The 19,073-nt window shown below is 40.3% G+C and overlaps 1 protein-coding gene across 1 annotated transcript in view; it reads left to right on the top strand.

The window, feature by feature from the left end:
* The first annotated feature begins 16,942 nt into the window (after positions 1-16,942).
* RFX6 (regulatory factor X6) overlaps positions 16,943-19,073 on the top strand; it is a 34,706-nt gene continuing 32,575 nt past the window's right edge. Inside the window, exons 1-2 of the mRNA XM_027692648.1 lie at positions 16,943-17,111; positions 17,323-17,479. Of these exons, the coding sequence (XP_027548449.1) occupies positions 16,943-17,111; positions 17,323-17,479 (326 nt within the window). The remainder of the gene's footprint in view (positions 17,112-17,322; positions 17,480-19,073) is intronic.

Here is a 19,073-nt window from a genome sequence, read left to right as displayed (position 1 = left end):
GACCCTGCTGCCACAGTGTGCTTTTAGGTCAGACTCTGGTCCAAAAAAAAAACCCTCAACCCCAAATGACTGCCTTTCTCTCAATGCTTTTCTATATGTTTTAACATCTTTATATAAAAATTGTTTGATTAAGTTAATAATCATGGTTGTGATGCACACATATCTCCTAGGGACTTCAGTGGGCTTTGGATCAGGTTCTGTACTTACAAGCCAGACCAAGTCTGCTGCTGGTTAATGTGATAAACACAGAACAGTGGGAAATATTAGTCCTAGTTTTTGCTTTCTTCCCCCTCTGACACCAGCACACAAAAAGCAGCTCCTGTGCTGTACAAGAAATGGGAAGTAGCTGTTCTCACTGTCACCATTCCCCTCAGATTCACAGGAATCAGATGCTGTGCCAGAAGGGAACTGGGGGAAAAAAAAAAAGCAGAGGCTGGACTCTCAGCTTTCATAAACTCCAACCATAAACACCAAAGTGAACCTCTTCGGGACAGAAACATGACTTATGCTAATACCAACAATACCAACTCACTGAGGGACACAGATCTGACAATAATCCCTCTCTGATCTTGACATTGGTTTATTTCTCTGTTTTCTTGAAATGGCTTCTTCAGATTTTGTTTCTTTTGGTAGTATGCCAAAACACTCTGAGAATAGAACAGTCTCAGGCATAGCGTTTATTGTCTATTACGGTATAAAAGCTGAGTTTTACATAGAAAATTTGTGTCAATGACTATTTCCTGGCAAGCAAAAAGAGAACTGGGATGTCTGTTATGTATTCTTTCTGATAAGTATAATGCACACCATATAAATTATTTATTATATTTTGCTTGTTTTCTCACTAGTCTCTTTGTAGTTAGAGTATCCATTTGCAACAGAGATATTTCTTGTAGGTGCAAATGCAACGGACATATTACTTGCAAATGCAAATGTTAATCCTTAGTTAAGCGAACATTTGACCTCTTTATTATAACTGTTTGTGCTTTTTTCATCTACCTTCTTTCTTTCCATGTGGAATTCTCACTGCTGAGTCAGTGCATATAGTAAACAGCTGCCTGCATTTTATTTAGTGTATCTGATCACATACTTTTATGGGCAGATGTTGATACTAGTTTATGCTGCTTCTGCACTGACTTGCAAAAATTCCAGCTATTCCAAAAGTTTTCCTCTTGACTTACAGCAGTGTTAACTGTTGTCAGACTCTGGCTCTGAGTTATGAGACATTCACTTGCCAATATTCATTACTTGTTCTTTACCAGCCATGTAATGCATCCTAAAGCCTGGTTCCACATATTCTAGTGTTTCCTTTACCTTGCATATAACTTTGTATATAAAAACTTGTGTATACTTAGATGTAGCTAAAGCATAAGACTGGAGCTAGCGATTTCCTTAAGCAAGCTACAAGAAATATTCAGCCACATGCCCTTGGTATAAAATGTAACTTTTAAAGGCTTAACACTAAGGATTAAATACTCAATGAAAATATAGTACTGATCATTTGAAACTTCAGATTTGTTATAATTTATGATTAGAAACAGAAAAGGAACTTTATTTTGGCTGATCTCTAAAAACCTATTAATTTCTATGGAAGAGGATTTTACCTACAAGTAAAAAACCTTTACTTGGCCACTTTGGAAAGTGGAAGTTGCCAAAATAAACATCACGTATAATTGGTACATAATTTCATGTTATTTATAAAAACACCACAAAATGAGGTACGCTTCCAATTCAACTACATGGAGTTTGGTCACAGTGTAGAGTTTTTTCAGAAGAAAGGGATTCTATTGTTTTTGTTTGTTTTCAAGATCTATATCTCATAATTACTACTAGTGATGAGAAATACTTAGAAGTCTTTCTGAAATAGCTCAGCCTACTCTAATATTGCAGAATTGACTGGGATTGTTTGCAAATATCCTTTTTCTTTGGCACTTAAATGCAATAGAATAAATGTATAGTACAAAATATTCCTTGCTTCAAATATAGTGACATATAATTGACACAACACTAGACTTTCACAGTTGTCTGCATAGGATTATTTCCTGGCAGGTAGAATCAAGCATAGGATTCTTGAAGTACCATCATGTCTAGAAAACAGACTTGGACAGGTTATAGCTTTTGTGCAGAGGGAAGTTTTGCAACTGTCAGTAGCTTGGTCAAGCAAAGAGAGACTATACTCTGCAGGAAACAAACACCAATATTTTGGCTGAACTTCTTGTCATAGCTGGTGCTTTTCATGGAGCAGTTAATGGCTTAGATTCCAATAGGAATACCTTTTCTCTGAAGGCCATTCAGTCAGATACTGTTAAAGGAGAAAGATATTTTTCCTTACTTTTTGAACTTTTTATTTTAATTGTGCTGTTTCCAAAAGAACATACAACAGATAGCTAAATCCTCTGCCAGACATGCACAATAGTTAAGGAAGGAAAGAAGAAATTTGGATGTTCTCACCATTATTCAAAAGAGTAGGGTAACCTCTCCTCACTCAGACAGGACCTACACTGACATAATGGCAATTGCCCTGTTTGGAAAACTCAGCAGCATTCAAATAAAATTCCATCATTTGTGTTAAGAATATTAAATATTGGTTAGCATTGCCAGCTTTCTAGATCAATAGAACCATTGTATTTAACCCAATGATTTTGATTTACTGAGTTTCTTTTAAGGAAGTTTAAACAATGAAAAAAAAAGCAGTGGATATGTCATTACTTAATTTCAATTACCTTTTAAAAATTCTTCTATTTATTTGGACCCTGTATAGCTTAATATTAAATATTAAAATTAAAGAATAGGAAGATAAATACCCATTATTTTGAAGTGTGATTTGTTATAAAACCAAACAAACATAAAAATTAAAAACACATCAACAGTGAAATGGAATTTGGATGGAAGCCAACGGTCACATTAATTCCTGAGAAACAAACTAACTCAATTTTCAAGTTCATTGGGTTTGTCCTCTAGAGGGTGTCAGCTGAGCTGCATGGTGGGAAGGATGAATCCTATTTTTCTTCATCAGGTCACAATATTGTAATGTGCCTCCTGATGTTCCCTGAAAGTTGAATTCCCCCGGATGTAAATGACCATGTTGGAATACTTCTGGTGGAAAACTGAGATACTGGATCGTCTGCACAGAGGAGGGCTATGACACTGCCTTCAGCTTCCTCCATGGAGTTGTTAGGGCCATCCTGGGCAGCCTCACAGTGATTTTTTTTTCAGAAAGTGTTTTAGTTAATAGTTTATGTTGTGTATATTCAATGCACCTCTGTTATTTATGCTATAGTAGACTAAAAGAAATTAAAACAGAGTGGTGAAAGGGGAAATTTTTACATTTTTTTTTAGTTCAGATCAGAGAAATTTTTTTCACTTACCTTCTTTCTCCGATATTTTAATATACTTATATTAAATTTCAGGTTGAATACAATTTTGACATGAAAAATCAAGGGGATTTGAATTTTCTGATGTTGATGACAAGTATTTTTAACCATTCCAAAACTGAATTTACCTATAATTAGCAGGTTTTTTTTTTTAAATAATCCAGCAAGGTTGCCCCTATCCCACCCAGCCAAGATAGTCAGTTGCATAGGTTGGATGCAGGACAATTTTTCATAAAAGCCAGCATAGTAGGCACGACCCAGCTTATTGAGATGCTGTTTTCAGAATTTTTCACCAGGTTTTATTTCTCTCCTTTGTTCCATTTCCTTCTTTCTTAATTAAAAAACAAGAGAGCAAAAATGTCATTCATATGTTGACAGTGCAAATATTTGGTCCCAGACTGTAGTGAAGGGGTCACCCACAGGGAAAGAAAACCTCTAGCTTAGGTATTCAGGCTTTCTCCTGAGAGACTGGAGGCCAGGGGTCCTTCTGTCAAAGACTATCCCATAGTGACATCCTTCCTACATAAAGGAGGGGACTCAAATCTTTCTTCTCCCAGTGCCCTCTACTCACTGGAATGTCATTGACAATTTTTAGAGAAAGTCCTTCTAGCCTGAGCATTAAGAACCCTCCTCAGAGACTCATATAGCCAGAAATACTGGGGGGTGTATTGGCTAGTATATTTGGCATGTTTTAGAAATGCCTATATGCAAGAAAGTCAGGCTGTAGAAATCTCACATGAAAATGCTAATGGCAAGCAGGTATGAAGTTGGTTTATAGAGATTTAAAAATATAAGTGGTTACAATTTTTAGACATCTCAAAAGGAATGGATTGTGGAGGATCTGAGCGTGTTAGTTTTGAATACAGGCTGTTAAAGGGACAGATAACTACCAAAATCAGCTGAAGTCACTTGTTCCGTTCAGTCTGAAGAAGACGAGACTGAGGGGAGACCTCTTCACGGTCTCTACAACTTCCTCATGAGGGGAAGAGGAAGGATAGACACTGATCTCTTCTCTGTGGTGACTGGTGACAGGACCTGAGGGAATGGCCTGAAGTTGTGTCAGGGGAGGTTTAGGCTGGCTATTAGAACATTTTTCAACCAGAGGTTGGCTGGAACAGACTCCCCAGGGAAGTGGTCACAGCATCAAGTCTTGACTCTTGGGGATGGTCCTGTGCAGGGCTTAGAGTTGGACTCAATGATCCTTGTCAGTCCCTTCCAATTTGGCATATTCTGTCATTCTGTGAAATGGCCATAGCCATCTTGGTGACCTTGTGTTTATTCTCATTAAATCTCTTTTGCAAATAGCACTTAGTGATTTTTTTAAATCTTGCAGTGCTTGTCCCACATAAATTCCTTAAAAAATATGAGCACTTTCCTTCAGTTATTTTGGAGATAAAGCGGAAGTGATAGTATTAAACTGTAATTTGAATAAGAGATATGGAAAATGTTTTGAAAGCATGGACTGAAAGTCAGGTGGAACCTACTTTTAAGGGAATGCAGGAATCACTAAAAGATAGCATGAAAATATTTGCCCAGATGTTCAATTACTCTATGCAAATTTCAGAATAAAAACAAGTGAGAATTCATTTGCTTCCCTCCCTCAGCGTATTTTATCAGGAACGCTTCTGGAAAACATGGATTTAAGACCTTTCAGATAGAGGAGGAAATCGAGTCTGTGTCTCCCAAATGTGCTGGCTGACAGTATCTGGAATGGTACACCAGAAAAAGAGCTGGTCTTCACTTGCCCTGATTTCGTATGAGTCTACATCTTGTCACTGTCTTGAAACCACATATCTGAGCTAGCACATAGCTGTTTATGTTCTCCCTTAACACTGAGTTACTTAACACAGCAAAAGATACCTTGGGATTGGATTAGAGGATTTCCAGAATTCCCTTCCAACCTCAACTATTGTGTGATTCTTTGATAAGGGAGGTTTAGGCGTCCACGGATGCCAAACTACAGAAGACCCAAGTGAGATCTGAGGGTTCTCTCAGGACAAACTACTGTAGGCAGTCCTGAGCTTGACCAGCATGTCTTAAGAAACTCTGTTTCTGAAAACCTAAATCTCTTTATGTTTGTACAGGTCATAAGCTGTTGGGAGCTCCTTATGCAGCTGTAAGGAGCTCTGCAGGTAAGGGACAAGATTCCTGAAGAGAGAGATAATTTATGCCTTAGTTAACTCAGTTCAGGTTTTACCCTTATTGCTTCAAGGTTGTCATTGTCACTCTTATTCCGGACTTTTTAATTTATTTTGGTTTTCTTTTGAGAACTTAAAAGATCTCAGTTCACCTTACAAGGTTTGACTGATTGTGTTATAGAAGTAAACATGCACCTGCAAAGAGAGTAGTACAGGCGGAACAGGCGACAATCCTAAAGATTCATTTCAGATAAGGAAAAGAACCCCAAACAGCAAACCCACAGGAGACACTCTGGATTTCAATCTTCAGAGTTAAAGACTGAGAAGAAAAAAAAAGGTTTCACATATTAAAACCACTGGGAATGTTTCTTTCTAAAAGGTTCATTCTTAAAATCCTGTAGATTAACATAAGATTCTACACACTTCCTACAGAATATCATGCACTGTTGGTTAAGGAGAGCTTCCATCCACAAAAATACTGCATTATTGACTTTGGCTAACCAGAAACTAGGAAAGAAGATCTTGCTGTCATTTTGACTCCCCAACAAGAAATTGTCTTTGAAGACATAATTCAAGGATGGATAAAACCATTAATCTGCAGTTACTTCTGCAAGCATTCTGCTTATACACATCTTTTAGAAATACAATACAAAGAAGCTAACAGTACATAAAACTATGATTGATCCTAAGTTTGGTATTAAATCTCTCTGCAATCTCTCAGCCCTGAAAGCTGAGGGTGGTAGAAAAACTATGATTACCTTCATTAATTGGAAGAAGAAACAAATTATGTCAGTAGCTATCCAAAAGACAGCAAGAATTTACGAGCATCAACCACGGAAATGTTTTCAAGAGAAAAATATATTACCTATGTAGATGAAATGGTTATTGCCATACCGCCAGACAGAAATTTCATGATTTCATAGAAAAGCAAGGAAGCTTTATTGGGAAATGAAAAAAAAGTTGGTATTTTACTAAAGGTTTATTTAAATACGCCTACATTTAAAAGACAGAGATATTTACCAGTGTTTTCTGTTAGATGGAGCCATTTTGAAGTCTGAGAGGATAAGCATAAAACCTTGTACTACATATTTGTCTAAAGATTTCACTTCTTTCAACAGCAGAAGTGTTTTATATCATCTTTATTATCCAGAGGGGCAGCAAGAAAAAAGAACTTCAGGAGTTTTAGTCCAAGGCATATAGTGTTTTCCCATCTGTTGCTTTGGATTTTTTGCTTGATTTTTTGTTTTGTTTTTAAATCAGAATGGTTTTCTTCTTTTCATACATCAGTTTCCTTATGTAAATTCCCACCACTCACTGAGGAAGCTCTGTTTTCACATCATTCCTAGTGATAAGAAAAATCATTTTTTTGTGGCACCTAATATCTTGTTCAAATCCTTTCTCTACCTCAAATACATTGAAATGCATATACTGCATTGAAATGTAGATACTACTGTTCTTATATGGATACAGAATTCTTTGACATTCATTTGTCCAAGAAGTTGCATGTGGGCAGCAGTTTCTTAGACATATAGAATGATTCAATCTGGTTTCAACTCCTCTGCCATGGGCAAGGACATCTTCCTCTAGACCAGGTTGCTCAGAGCCCCATCCAACCTGGCCCTGAACACTTCCAGGGATGGGACAACTTCTCAGGGTGACCTGTTCCACTGTCTCACCACTCTCATAGTAAAAAATGTCTACCTTATATACAAAATATATTGACCCTCTCTCAATTTAAAGTCATTGCCCCTTGACCTGTCACTACAGGACTTGGCTAAAAGTCTTTCTTCATTTTTCTTGTAAGTTCCCTTTATGTACTAAAAGGCTGCAAATATTTTCTTGTTGTTCTTGAGACAATATTTTATTTTAAAATGTAATCTCATTATTTCCACATATGAGCATTCATAAATCATCAACCAGGCACAATAAAAACATGATGGTGATAATAATGATGATGATGATGATGATGGTGACAGTGATGATGATGGTAGGTATATGAGTGTAGATGATGATGGTTCACATGAGAGTCTGCGAATATATCTGTAGGTTAATGAAAGATGATTCATAATAACATGATTCTAAGTGAGGCAGTAAGAAAGGTCTCTGTAAAGATGCCATGTCTAGTCCTATCTCATTAATAATAAATTAGGAAACAGAAAACTAAATTATTTTCTGAATTACACAAGAATAATTTACAGCTTAATTCTGCAAAGGTATTTTGGCTATACAAGACTGATCTGTACCCTCCAGATCTGAAACATGACAGATCTCAAGATTCAGTGCGCGATTATAATGTTTAGAAATGCCCCAATCATACCTCCAAATTCAAAACACAATGTAATCTGGAAAGTACCAAGGTCTTTGAAGTTTTAACAGCAGTTTTAATACATGGCAATGTAGCATATGCACTGTATTATTAGAAAATAAATGTTAATACAATCATGAAAGAAATGGAAAGCAAATTTTAGGCTCAGAATTATTTAATCCCATTAATCCAACACAAATATTTTGAAAATGACATAATCTCCAGAGTTTCTCATCAGGAATTTCATTCCCATGAAACCTTTCTTATTCTCTCTAGGTCTAACTGTTACTCAGTCTGGTTTGTTTATGTTATTTCTGATTTGTAAACAGTGCATTTCCAAGTGTCTTGTTTTTAATGAAGTGTAGCAGTGGCATTTAATTGGAATTTATATAAATGAGCGTGCAGATCCATGTCTATTTTCTTCAAGTTTTTATGCATATATTTATGAAAAATTAAAAATGTAGATAGATAAAAACCAAAGACTGGTCCTTGTTACCACGTCTTATCACTCTTCATCCCAAATAGAAGAAATGTATTAAGTGATCAACAAAGCTTCTTTGTGGGTTCCCCTGACTGTTGAAATAATATGATATGGTTTAGTGGGCATGCTGGTATTTGGTCAAATGTTGGACTTGATGATCTTGGAGGTCTTTTCTAATCTTAATGATTCTATAATTCTGTGAAAATAATCCAGAGAAGGGCAATGAAGCTAATGAAGGTTCTGGAGCACTGAAGTGTCTTTTGAGGAGTGGCTGAGGGAGTCAGGGTTGTTTAGCCTGGAGAAAAGGAGCCTCAGGGGAGACTTTATCTCTCTCTACAGCTACCTGGAAAGGAGGCTGTAGATGGGGGAGGATCAGTCTTTTCTCTCACGTAACAAGTGATAGGACGAGGAAATGGCCTCAAAATTGTGCCAGTGGAGGTTTAGATTGGATATTAGGACATATTTCTTCACTGAAAGGAAGAAATTCAACATGGATGCTCAGGGAAGTGGTGGAATCATTGTCCCTGGAAGTGTTCAAAAATGTGTAGATGTGGTGCTTAGGGCCATGGTTTAGTGATGGAACTGGCAGTGTTAGGTTAGTGGTTGGACTTGAGGATCTTAGAGGTCTTTTCCAACCTTAATGGTTCTATAGTTCCATGATTCTATGAAAAGTATTATGAGAGAATCTTACAAAGAGTCCTTACAAAGAAAAAACTGTACCTGTAAAAAATTGAGATCTTCTTTGTTCTGTGGAAGATAACTGTAATGGCCTTTTTGTAAATACCACAGAACCACCATTGAACTATATTTTGTTTGGGTTGGAAGGGACCTTTAGAGATCATCTAGTTCCAAAACTCCTGCCATTGGCAGGGGCAACTTCTACAAGACCAGGTTGTTTAGAGCACCATCCAGCCTGGCCTTGAACTTTTCCAGAGATGAGGCATCCACAACAACTTCTCTGGGAAATCTGTTCCCATGTCTTGCCACCAGTATGTATCAGTGTGTATTATCACTTGTAATGCTTCTGAAGTTTGAGGTCTAAGCCTCTATAGCACACTATGCATAAAAAGAAACAGTTCTTCCCCTCAAAGATTTTAATGCTAACTGAACCCAAGGAACTACTTAACTTCATTTTACAGACAGAGCAGGTGACTTTTCCAAGGGCAAATCAGACATGCTAAAAGCAAGCAATAAAACCTGTCTCTTAGAGCACCCTTTACTGAGTACCGTCATAATAATCCACCCATCATTTCAGTGTGCCATTAACATTCATTATGCCATGCACATGTTGGTTCAGATTGTAGTGGGATGTACTGCTAATTCCTGCACAAATGTTCTGTTCACTTAATCTGTTGATAAGAGACACAGCAAAGACCTTTCTGATGTTTTCAAAACATGTAGCAGGTGGAACAGGTGGTGTTCAAGGTGTTCGAGGTGAAGGAAAGGACTAGCTCAGGTTCACTGGAGCTAAGGAGGTACTCAGCCATCTTTGGCTTGGTGTATTAAACAGAGTAGAAAATGGGCAAGCTTGCTTATTTAATGCCAGTGTTTTGGGAAGCACCCTGACCACCAGGAACCTGACCATTACTGAGCATATCTAGTATCTCTTTACCAAGGAACCCATATCAACGTAGATTCTCTTCATCATGCAAGGCTTCATACTGTGCCCTCCCCAGGGCATGGCTGGGTTTCTGTCCTCTACCCCAGCTATCCCAAGGATCTTGTCTTTGGCCAGTATTTATGCTCAGAAGCTCTGAAATAGCATGACCACATTGTGGTTGAAGACAGATCTTTGACAGTAAACAACATAACTTCTCTGACACAGATAGTCAAATTATTTTCCTCCAGAACAGACTCGAGAATCTGTTACCAGCAAGAACTTGTGATCTTACTTAGAGCACAGTATTCTGTGAATGTGTAAATGCTAGTGTTTACTTAGCAAATAAAGACCTAATCAAGATCCCATTGAAGTCAGTGGGAAGGATCCTATTGCCTCTGGATCAGGCACTGAATTGCTTTTACATTGCCTGTCATTAAGTATAGTGTACCTATTAAATGCCTTTTAAAATATTGTCCAAATATATAATACAAAAAGAAAATCATAATTTTTCACTTCTGTCCCAAAATTTAAAAATAATTGGCTATAATGTATCCATTACTGGGAAGCACCATTTTATCAGTGACAATAGGGACCAGTGACAGCAAACACTTGGTTCCTAACCTTAGAAAACTTGCTGAAATTATTATAACTCAGAGACCAGAAAGTGCAGGAATCTCTCTCCATCCAGGAAACAGCCTCACCCCCTTATCATTCAAAGCCTCACTCCTTCATCTCACCACAGAGCATATGGTACAAATGGGAATATGCAAAGGGGCAGGACCGTGGTCTTGTTTCCAGGTTAATTGAGGGCCTGAGCAACTTCCAAGTGAAGGCACTGTCTGTCCCTGCGGCTTTGTGTAGACTGTGGCTAATCAATCTCAATGAAAAAAAAAAAAGAGTTTCGAGGCAATTCAGCAGATTTTATTGCTGTGAAAGTGAGGAAATCTTGCTCCGCTCCACTTGAGTCTCATTCTCACATACTCTCTCCCTCCTCTATCCTACTCCATCCTCCTTCTCTTTCCCTCAGTCACAGTTATACCATCCCACCCATATTCTATCTCTGATCACACTTTTGCGATTTGATTCACTGAAATGTCAGAAAGCTCTTCATTGTTTTTTTCTACTCTTGTTTTTTGTTATTTCAGTGAATTAAACTGACACAGAAGTGTGTGACAAGTACTGAAGCTGGCACAATCTCAGCAGTGGGAGTGTGTGGCCAGGAATAGGGTGGACAGAGAGACACAGAAGGGAAAACCAACCTGTTTTCAGCAGTGGTGAGCTGTCTGTGAATGAAGCTATTTAGGGAGCTGTACGCAGCTGGTGGTAGAGCCTTTAGGCCTCAGCTTTGCATAAAGAGAATAGTCCCTTGACTTTAGTGGTTTGCTTCTGTTAACACCTATTTAGCAGTTGTTTGCAGATAGGCTAGGTATACAAGAAGTGCTGCTGATAGAGCTGCTTGGAGTATCTGCAGAAACTCTCAGAACCACTTCTTAAAGGGTGAACATATTCTCTAAGCTCAGCTCTATTCTTGCATCATTCATAGAGAAATGCAAGATGTTTGTATAGCTGCCCACTGAAAAACTTGGCAAGCCTCCTTACTATTCTTTTCCTGGATGCTGCCCAACAAAGCACAGTGCAAATACATGAATAGTGAAGTGCCTATTCAGTCTGTAAGGTTGTAGGAGTATGTACTTATATGAATACAAACATTTTCTCCCAGTTTGGTAAAGAAAAAAAATTAAACGTACTGGAAAATGGCATTTCAATATCAAGACAAGTAATCTGAGATAACTGTTTAACAACAACTTGCGAGAGAGGTAATCATGGAAAATTTTTACTTACATGTAGCTACATAAGGTCAGACTATACAGTTTACCTAGACTATCTACAGAGTGTAGAGTCTCACTGTGTTTGTAGAGGATAGAGTGGATAACTGGGAAGGGATTAGTGTAATACATAGTTTATATATTTTGAAGTTTGTTCTTTGAGAAGAAATAAAGAACAGTCCACTTTATAAAAAAAAAAAGGGTTTTCATTTAAAGATCATAGGAATAGGCAATGAGCAAAATACCTAAATGTAGAGACAGACATGTTTGGCTTTATCACCTGGAGACAGAGCAGGAAATATATTATTAAACATCACCATCTACTGGATGCCAGTAATTGTTTCTTACAAAGGAAACTGTAAGCTTCTATGCTGAATTAACTTGTCAGACAAGCCTCTGCTTTCACAGATCTGACACTGCTTGTGAAGTTATTGGCAAGCCAAGGTCTGCGGACCTTTTCAGTACCAAGCTGGGAAAAGATTTTCAGCGTTATGAAAACAAACTCAGAAAGTTCAGGTTGCTATAATGCAGGCTATGAAATTGCTAATAAGGCAGAATGGGAACTGATAAAAAGAAGAAGGTGAGTGTAGTCAGGTATGACGGCAATAGCATCTTCCGGATAATCGATTTGTTTCCTTGTGGTATTTTTGTGTAGATAAACACATACATGTGTACCACACAGAGCTCCATGGTTGTCCCCTGGGTAGTTCATGCTGACTGTAGCTCCATGGTTTTGAATATTAACATTTTACTCTCTTGGCTGCAGAGAAGAAGTTCAAGCATATCTCTGTGATTTACAGCATCAAGACTGGGAGTGAGTTTCACAGAGCTTGCTGAAGTCAAAAGGCACCAGTGCAAATTGCACTCCCCTGCTTTAACTGCTGGACAGGACTAGTTGGGCAACAAAAGATGCTCCTTCCCTTCCCCACTGAGAGCAGAAGTCCCTGGCTGCACAGTTAAGGATCCTTGCCTGATGCCTGATGCCCTCCCCCTGCTTTTACATCTCTCTCCACCTCTTTTTTCTAGAAGTGTCAGAGAAGCCACAGCACTGAGTGGTAGCAGCGGGTAAAACAAGTACCCTCCTCTGTGGTAGAAGAGAGATCCAATGGAAAAGTGGTAAAATTTGAGGGCCCTTCTCTTTCTTTCCCTTTGCTTTCTCTAAGGTTTCATTTCGTCGCATTCACAAAACCGGTGACTTGAGACACCAGAACTAAACAAATTCTTTAGAGAAATTACTTAGAAAAAGTTGCTGAGGTATAAGCATACTGAGAAGGGCTCAGAAAGAAGCTACAATAAAAATGCAAAACCAAAGAATTTTTCCTTAATAGTGAGTGATGATCTGAAGCCATCTTTACAATTATTATATCAAGAAGAATGATTCAATTACTATTGGAAACAGTAAATCTAAATTATGGAGGATGTTTCAAGGCTTTGATCCTTTAATTAATAAGTAGATATTAATCTAAAGAAATCTGTATGATAAAAATATCTATTCCAGTATAGTCTTGCAGAAGATGTCGCCAGTGACAATGTGAAATGCAGGAGATTTTAGCTAATGCACTAATTTTTTTTAATTTTCAAGACCAAAATACTGTCAAAAAGTAAACACTGAGATGTGGAAAGGACTAAAATAAGTGGAAAAGCTGTCTTGTTTGAATTGGTGGTGGTTAAAACTGTTTCTTGTAATGTCATAGAAAACCAAAAATGGAGTTTCAGAAAGAGCTAAATACGTTCATGATATGTCAAAGCAGAGAGAATGACAAACACCGACAATAATGAGAAATTACTTTATTATTTTCTTGTAGAGTACTGGTATGTACCACACTGTACTGTTATTGTACTATCAGCATATTTGGAAAGAAATAGGTGTTAGAACCTACCAAATAGTCCTGACATCAACACCCTATAAGAGCTACTGTGTAGTTCATTTTTCTCGGGAGGATATGAGGTGAAACAGTTTCCAACACTTAGGTAAACATCATGCAGCTACACGGGAACATATCAATAACAAATTGCATTTCTATTGCTTCATTTATCTTCCAAACATTTCGAGGTTCAAAACAGAGAACCCCTCAAATAGATTGTTGTTACTGGCAAGTCACACTGATACAAATAAGTTTAAAAATGTTTTGTTTCAATGTGCTGTGTTGGCAACAAGAAAAAGCAAGATGAAATGGTGCAATACTTGAATGCTGATATAAAAGTTATTTCAGATGTGTATTTTAGAAAAAATAGTTCTATTGTGCTACAGAGCATATGCATCTATTTACTCCAGGCTGTATAACAGAATCTGTTGAATTTTGGTGGGATTACACCATTACAAAATTCACCTAAAACTAAGTAAGGCTTTCTAGGCTCTCAGGTCAGACAAGGAAGAGAAACAAACTTGTTGAGAAAATGGCTTGTTCCACTGGGTAATGTATCTCGTATGAATTATCCCTGGGATACACCTTTTCTTCTCCACTGACTATAAAGGGAGACTAAGGTGAACAGATTAGACACAGAAAACTTACTCTGAGACAGAGTTAGGCAAGAGGTATCACATGCTTCAGGGACAAATCATTGAACCATAGGTCAGTTTGGGTTGGAAGGGACCTTTAATACTCACCTAGTCCAACCACCTGCAATGTGCAGGGACACCTTCAACTAGATAAGGTTGCTCAGAATCCTGCCCCATCCAGTTTGAAAGTTTCCAGGGATGGGGCATCTACCCCATCTCTGGGCAATTCTATCTATCTATCTATCTATCTATCTATCTATCTATCTATCTATCTATCCATCCATCCATCCATCCATCCATCCATCTATCCATCTATCTATCCATCTATCTATCTATATGTCTGTCTATCCATCTCTCTCTCTCTCTCTCTCTCTCTCTCACACACTCTGTCTCTCTCTCTCTCTCTCTCTCTGTAATTCTTGAAGAGGAAAACTATAAAGAAACAAAGAGATGTAGATGTATGTTTTAACCGTTCTACTTCATAATTAGATTTTACTCAGTAATGAACAATGTGTCAGGATCACAATTCTCAAGGGACACCCCACAAAATAATAATAAAAATTTCTAGGCACTGGCAATGCTGTAATGTCCATAGTACTTATGGCTCCAGCTAGCCCAATTCTATACCTGCCCCCTCTTTTCTGTCTTCCAAAGGCTGAAATCATACATTTGGGTGGACTGTTGACTCTAGCAGCAGGGAGCTTAGACATGGGGTAGGACTGTCCACTGCCGTAGCTTTTGGTGTCCCTCTTTTCCTTCAGCAGGATTACAAATAGCTGTTGTCCCAGGGTGGATTCTAGCTGGCCCCTGGGCTGGACCCCTCACTCAATCTCTGTGGTGATGATGGCTAGACTTTATTAGTGACACTGAGGGTATTCTGGCATTATAGCAAAGGAGAATCCTGCTCTTAAGGAACAAAAAGGTACATTTGGCTCCATAATACCAAAAAGATAATATCACATTGAATTTTGCTCACAAAAGAGTCAACACAACAATTAGTAGCTGAGAGGTTTTATTATCCCATGGAAATACAGGTACTTGTGGACTAAATTCTGAAGTGCTCAGGCCAGTGAAAAGTCACAGAAAAGTCAGAGTCAAATGCTGTTTCACCATAACCTCAAACAAAGCCATTGGGACCAGAAGATGAACTGTCACAGTGAGTTACACTAAGAATTGATGCACTGACACACGGACAAAGTCATATATAGCATCACTTAATGAAGTAAGACAGAGACATGGCAACAGTGAAGACATGTTTGAATAGAGTAACCAGCAAGGAAAGAAATATATTTTACACAGTGAAGGGAAGAGGTGTAAGCAGAACAGCAGAAAGTTCAAGCTAAATGCCATCTTTGACTCTAGGACCCCCTCACATGCCTTCCTCATTTCTGAAGTCCATTGTTTATTACTTATGAAGAGGTTTTGAGCTTTTGACAGATACGAGCACACTTGGCATTTTATTAAATATGGATGTAATAGATGACGGCTGACAGCTGGTCTGAAAATGTATCTGTGCAGGAGTGGAAGTGGTCGTAATCTGCTGCTTTGTAGTGCTGGTGGGATCAATGACTTGAAGTGCAACAGAAGACTGGAGGAGAGTAGAAGACAGAACAGCTCTTCACAAGTTTTTTGTCTGTGACAGACCAACACTACTTGATGGCTAGAAGAATGCCTCTCAATTCACCCTATACAATATTTCAGGGCTGCTTGCTACCACAAGCTGTACTAAATTTCCCAGTCCTTATCTGGAGGAGCACAACACTCAAGATTTTGTTTGAATGAGAACATATTAAAACAGTGGATGTTGCAGTGATCAGACTAATTTTCTATACCACTAACAATTTTGCTCTCTGAAAAAAGCAGGCACCGTCTTTCTGTGGTTGTCTCCTGCCATGTCTCGGTTAGCAAAGCAAAGACACGCCTGCCATATGAATGTGACTTTGTATAGATTGAAGATGTTTTGTTCAATCACCCACAAAACTACACTAGGAATTAAGGAAATACTGACAGTGATAGACAGAGCCCAGAAGGGTCCAACGACCGGCTTCCCCCGTCTTGGCCTTGCGGCTGTCAGGAGGTTGCTGTGTAGAGCAAAGCACCCGTCGGTCACGCCTCTCCCTCCTCCGGAGGGGAGGATGAGGACAGCATCCGCGGCCGCCTTCTGCCCTGAAGGAATGAGGGGAGCCTGGAGGCTCCCCCTCGGCCTCGTCGCGGCGGAGCTCCCTGACGCAAGCCGGAGCCACTGCCGACAGGAGTTAATGATTAAGTCCCCCGGCAGATCCGCTCCTAGCCAGCTCCACCTGAACCTCCCGGGCCTTCAGCCGTGCCCTGTCCCCTTCTGGCCTGACTGAGCACCGCGGCGGGAGGTGAGGCGGGAGGCAGGGACGGAGACTACTCCCCGCTGCCTCCCGACAGCCACCTCCGGGAACCCGTCCAAGGCGGAGTCCCCTCTGCGGGCGCGGCCGTCTCTGCCCGCAGGGGAGCGATGCAACCTCCCTGGAAGGCGCCGTAGGGCACACCTGTCCCCCGCCACCGCCCCTGCATCGCCTCTCCTCCCCTTCACGTCGGCGCTCGGCTGACACCGTGTCCCGCCGAGGCGACAAGAGCCCCGGCCCATGCCGCAGCCGGTGTCCCCCGCGCCCTGAGGCCACCGCCGCCACCGCGCCCTCGGCCCCGTCCCCTCCCGCCGCCCATGGGGCAGAGCAGGGCCCGGTGAGGAGCATGGCCAAGGGGCCAGAGCAGGAGGACGCCTTCCTGCACCTCCCGGCCGAGCAGGCGGTGCCCACCGGCGGGCAGGAAGAGTGCTACGGGGGGCTGCTGGGGCGCGGCTTGCTGCACTGCACCCAGGAGGAGCTGCCGGGGCCGGTGCTGCCCGCCGGCATCAAGGCAGGTAAGAGACGGGTGCTGGCAGCGTCCTCAGCTCAGCCCGCGGGCAGGGCGGGTGCGGCAGCCGGGCCGAGGAGCTCGGGGTCTGGCGGGGGGCGCTGCCGGGCCCATCCTCTCGGCCAGCGGCGGGCAGGGCGGCGGGCAGGAGGGGGCGGCGTGTGGCCGGACCGTAACGATGCCCTCGGGTTTCTCTTCTGGTCGGCCCTGGCGCTCAGAAACACACCTCAGCAGCGAAGCCCTCTCCTCGGAAGAAGACGATGCGGATCCTCGCGACGGCGCGCTGACAGCCGCCGACCAGAGCCCGTCTGCGAAGAAGAGCATCACGCAGATCATGAAGGACAAGAAGAAGCAGACGCAGCTCACCCTGCAATGGTAAGGCCCCGGCGGCCAACCCCCGCTGCCCGCCCCGGCCCCTGGGCCGGCTCTGGCCCCGGGCCCGGCCGCTCGGCGGGGACCCCGCGGCTTCAGCACCGAGCTGTCAGACTCAAAGGGACCTTTCTCTAACAGCTGAGCCGGCAAAGAGGGTGACATCTCACAGTTATTTTAGAAGTATTTGTCATTTGTGGGGTGTTTGGTTAGTTGGTTGGGTTTGTTTTGGTTTATTATATTTTTTTTCGTATCAACCTTCCCTACGAATAAGTACATCCATCCCCAAATTTCTGATTTTTTAAATTATCAGAGGTTTGTCAGTTAACAGAAGTCTCTGTCGGATTCTCACAATACATGGCTGTGGATGAAACGTATCAACAAAATGTAGAAATGAAACACTACTCAAGGATTACATATGTGAATGGCTGTTTTAATTATCCTTTAAGGCTATATGACAGATTTTCACTGTCTTATAATGTATTTCTTTTACATTTTATTCTACTACCCATGGAAGCCCTAACTTTGCTTCATTTTATGTGGGGAAAAAAGTTAACCAAATAAGAGGTCAAATTCTGCAGACTTTAATTGATAAATATTTCTATTAAAGTGCACTTGAAATTAGGGAGGAGTGCTGTTGAAATAAATGGGAACTTAATTAGCAAATGCAGACTGTAAATAAAGTTTTTTTTTCCTTCTAACTGAAAAATTAGACTAATCCAAATTATTCAGTTTTTTAGTCTAGTTTACATCTGACTTCTAAGCGTAAATAGTTAAGTCTGGTGAATCAGTTCAAAATTATTCAGTGTGCAGTGTTTACTATACAGTATTTTCTTACAGATTTGTGTAATTTGAGAAATAAATTTTTTTGCGCATCATCCCAGGAGTAGGGAATAATGTAAAATGATAAAGAAAGAAGCCAACAGGACAGCAGTGAAATACCCAATGGTTCCATTCACGTGAAGACAGCCAGGTTTTTACTTAGGTTTTTAAAATTTTACTTTAATGACCATTACTTGGCACTTGCATTCTGTAAATTATTGGGAAGCTACATAAAAATGCACCTCCTTCAAAAAAGTCTGATTTTTCAGTGTGGTTTGGTCAAGAAGCAGTTTTCAGGTCCAGAGTGGTAATTAGAAACCAAAAGGAGGAAGAAAAGAGACATTAGCTCAAGTGTTAAGGATAGAGTGGGACAGAAAATGCAAGTCCAGATCCCTACTCTTAAGTCCTTTCAATGGACAGACTTAAACCCAGGTCTTTCATAGTCTAGTTAGTGCTGTTATTTTCAGACTAAGGCTGGCTCCTAGTTGATGATAATTTTTCATATAAAGCAAAAAAGTCCCGACATTGAAAGACATTCATGAAGAAAAGGGACCTGGCTCTAGGTTTTTCATATTCTGCAACTAATCTAAGCACCAACTGTGGAGTCAGTCTGTAGTTGTGTCTTGTTCAGCATGAAACTAATCTGTGTGCTGTGATGGAATTTTTCAGTAAAATTAGAAAAAGAACAACAAAAAAATGACAGCAGTACCAAAAAATGGAAAATACAATCAGGAGAAACTGCATGTTGCGTCTTACTCTGACAGTTCCTTTCTCTACG

This window comes from Neopelma chrysocephalum, unplaced genomic scaffold, assembly GCF_003984885.1.
Source record: "Neopelma chrysocephalum unplaced genomic scaffold, ASM398488v2 Primary Assembly neopelma1_23, whole genome shotgun sequence".
In the NCBI taxonomy this organism is placed as follows: domain Eukaryota; kingdom Metazoa; phylum Chordata; class Aves; order Passeriformes; family Pipridae; genus Neopelma; species Neopelma chrysocephalum.
This window is presented reverse-complemented; position numbering and strand designations above follow the sequence as displayed.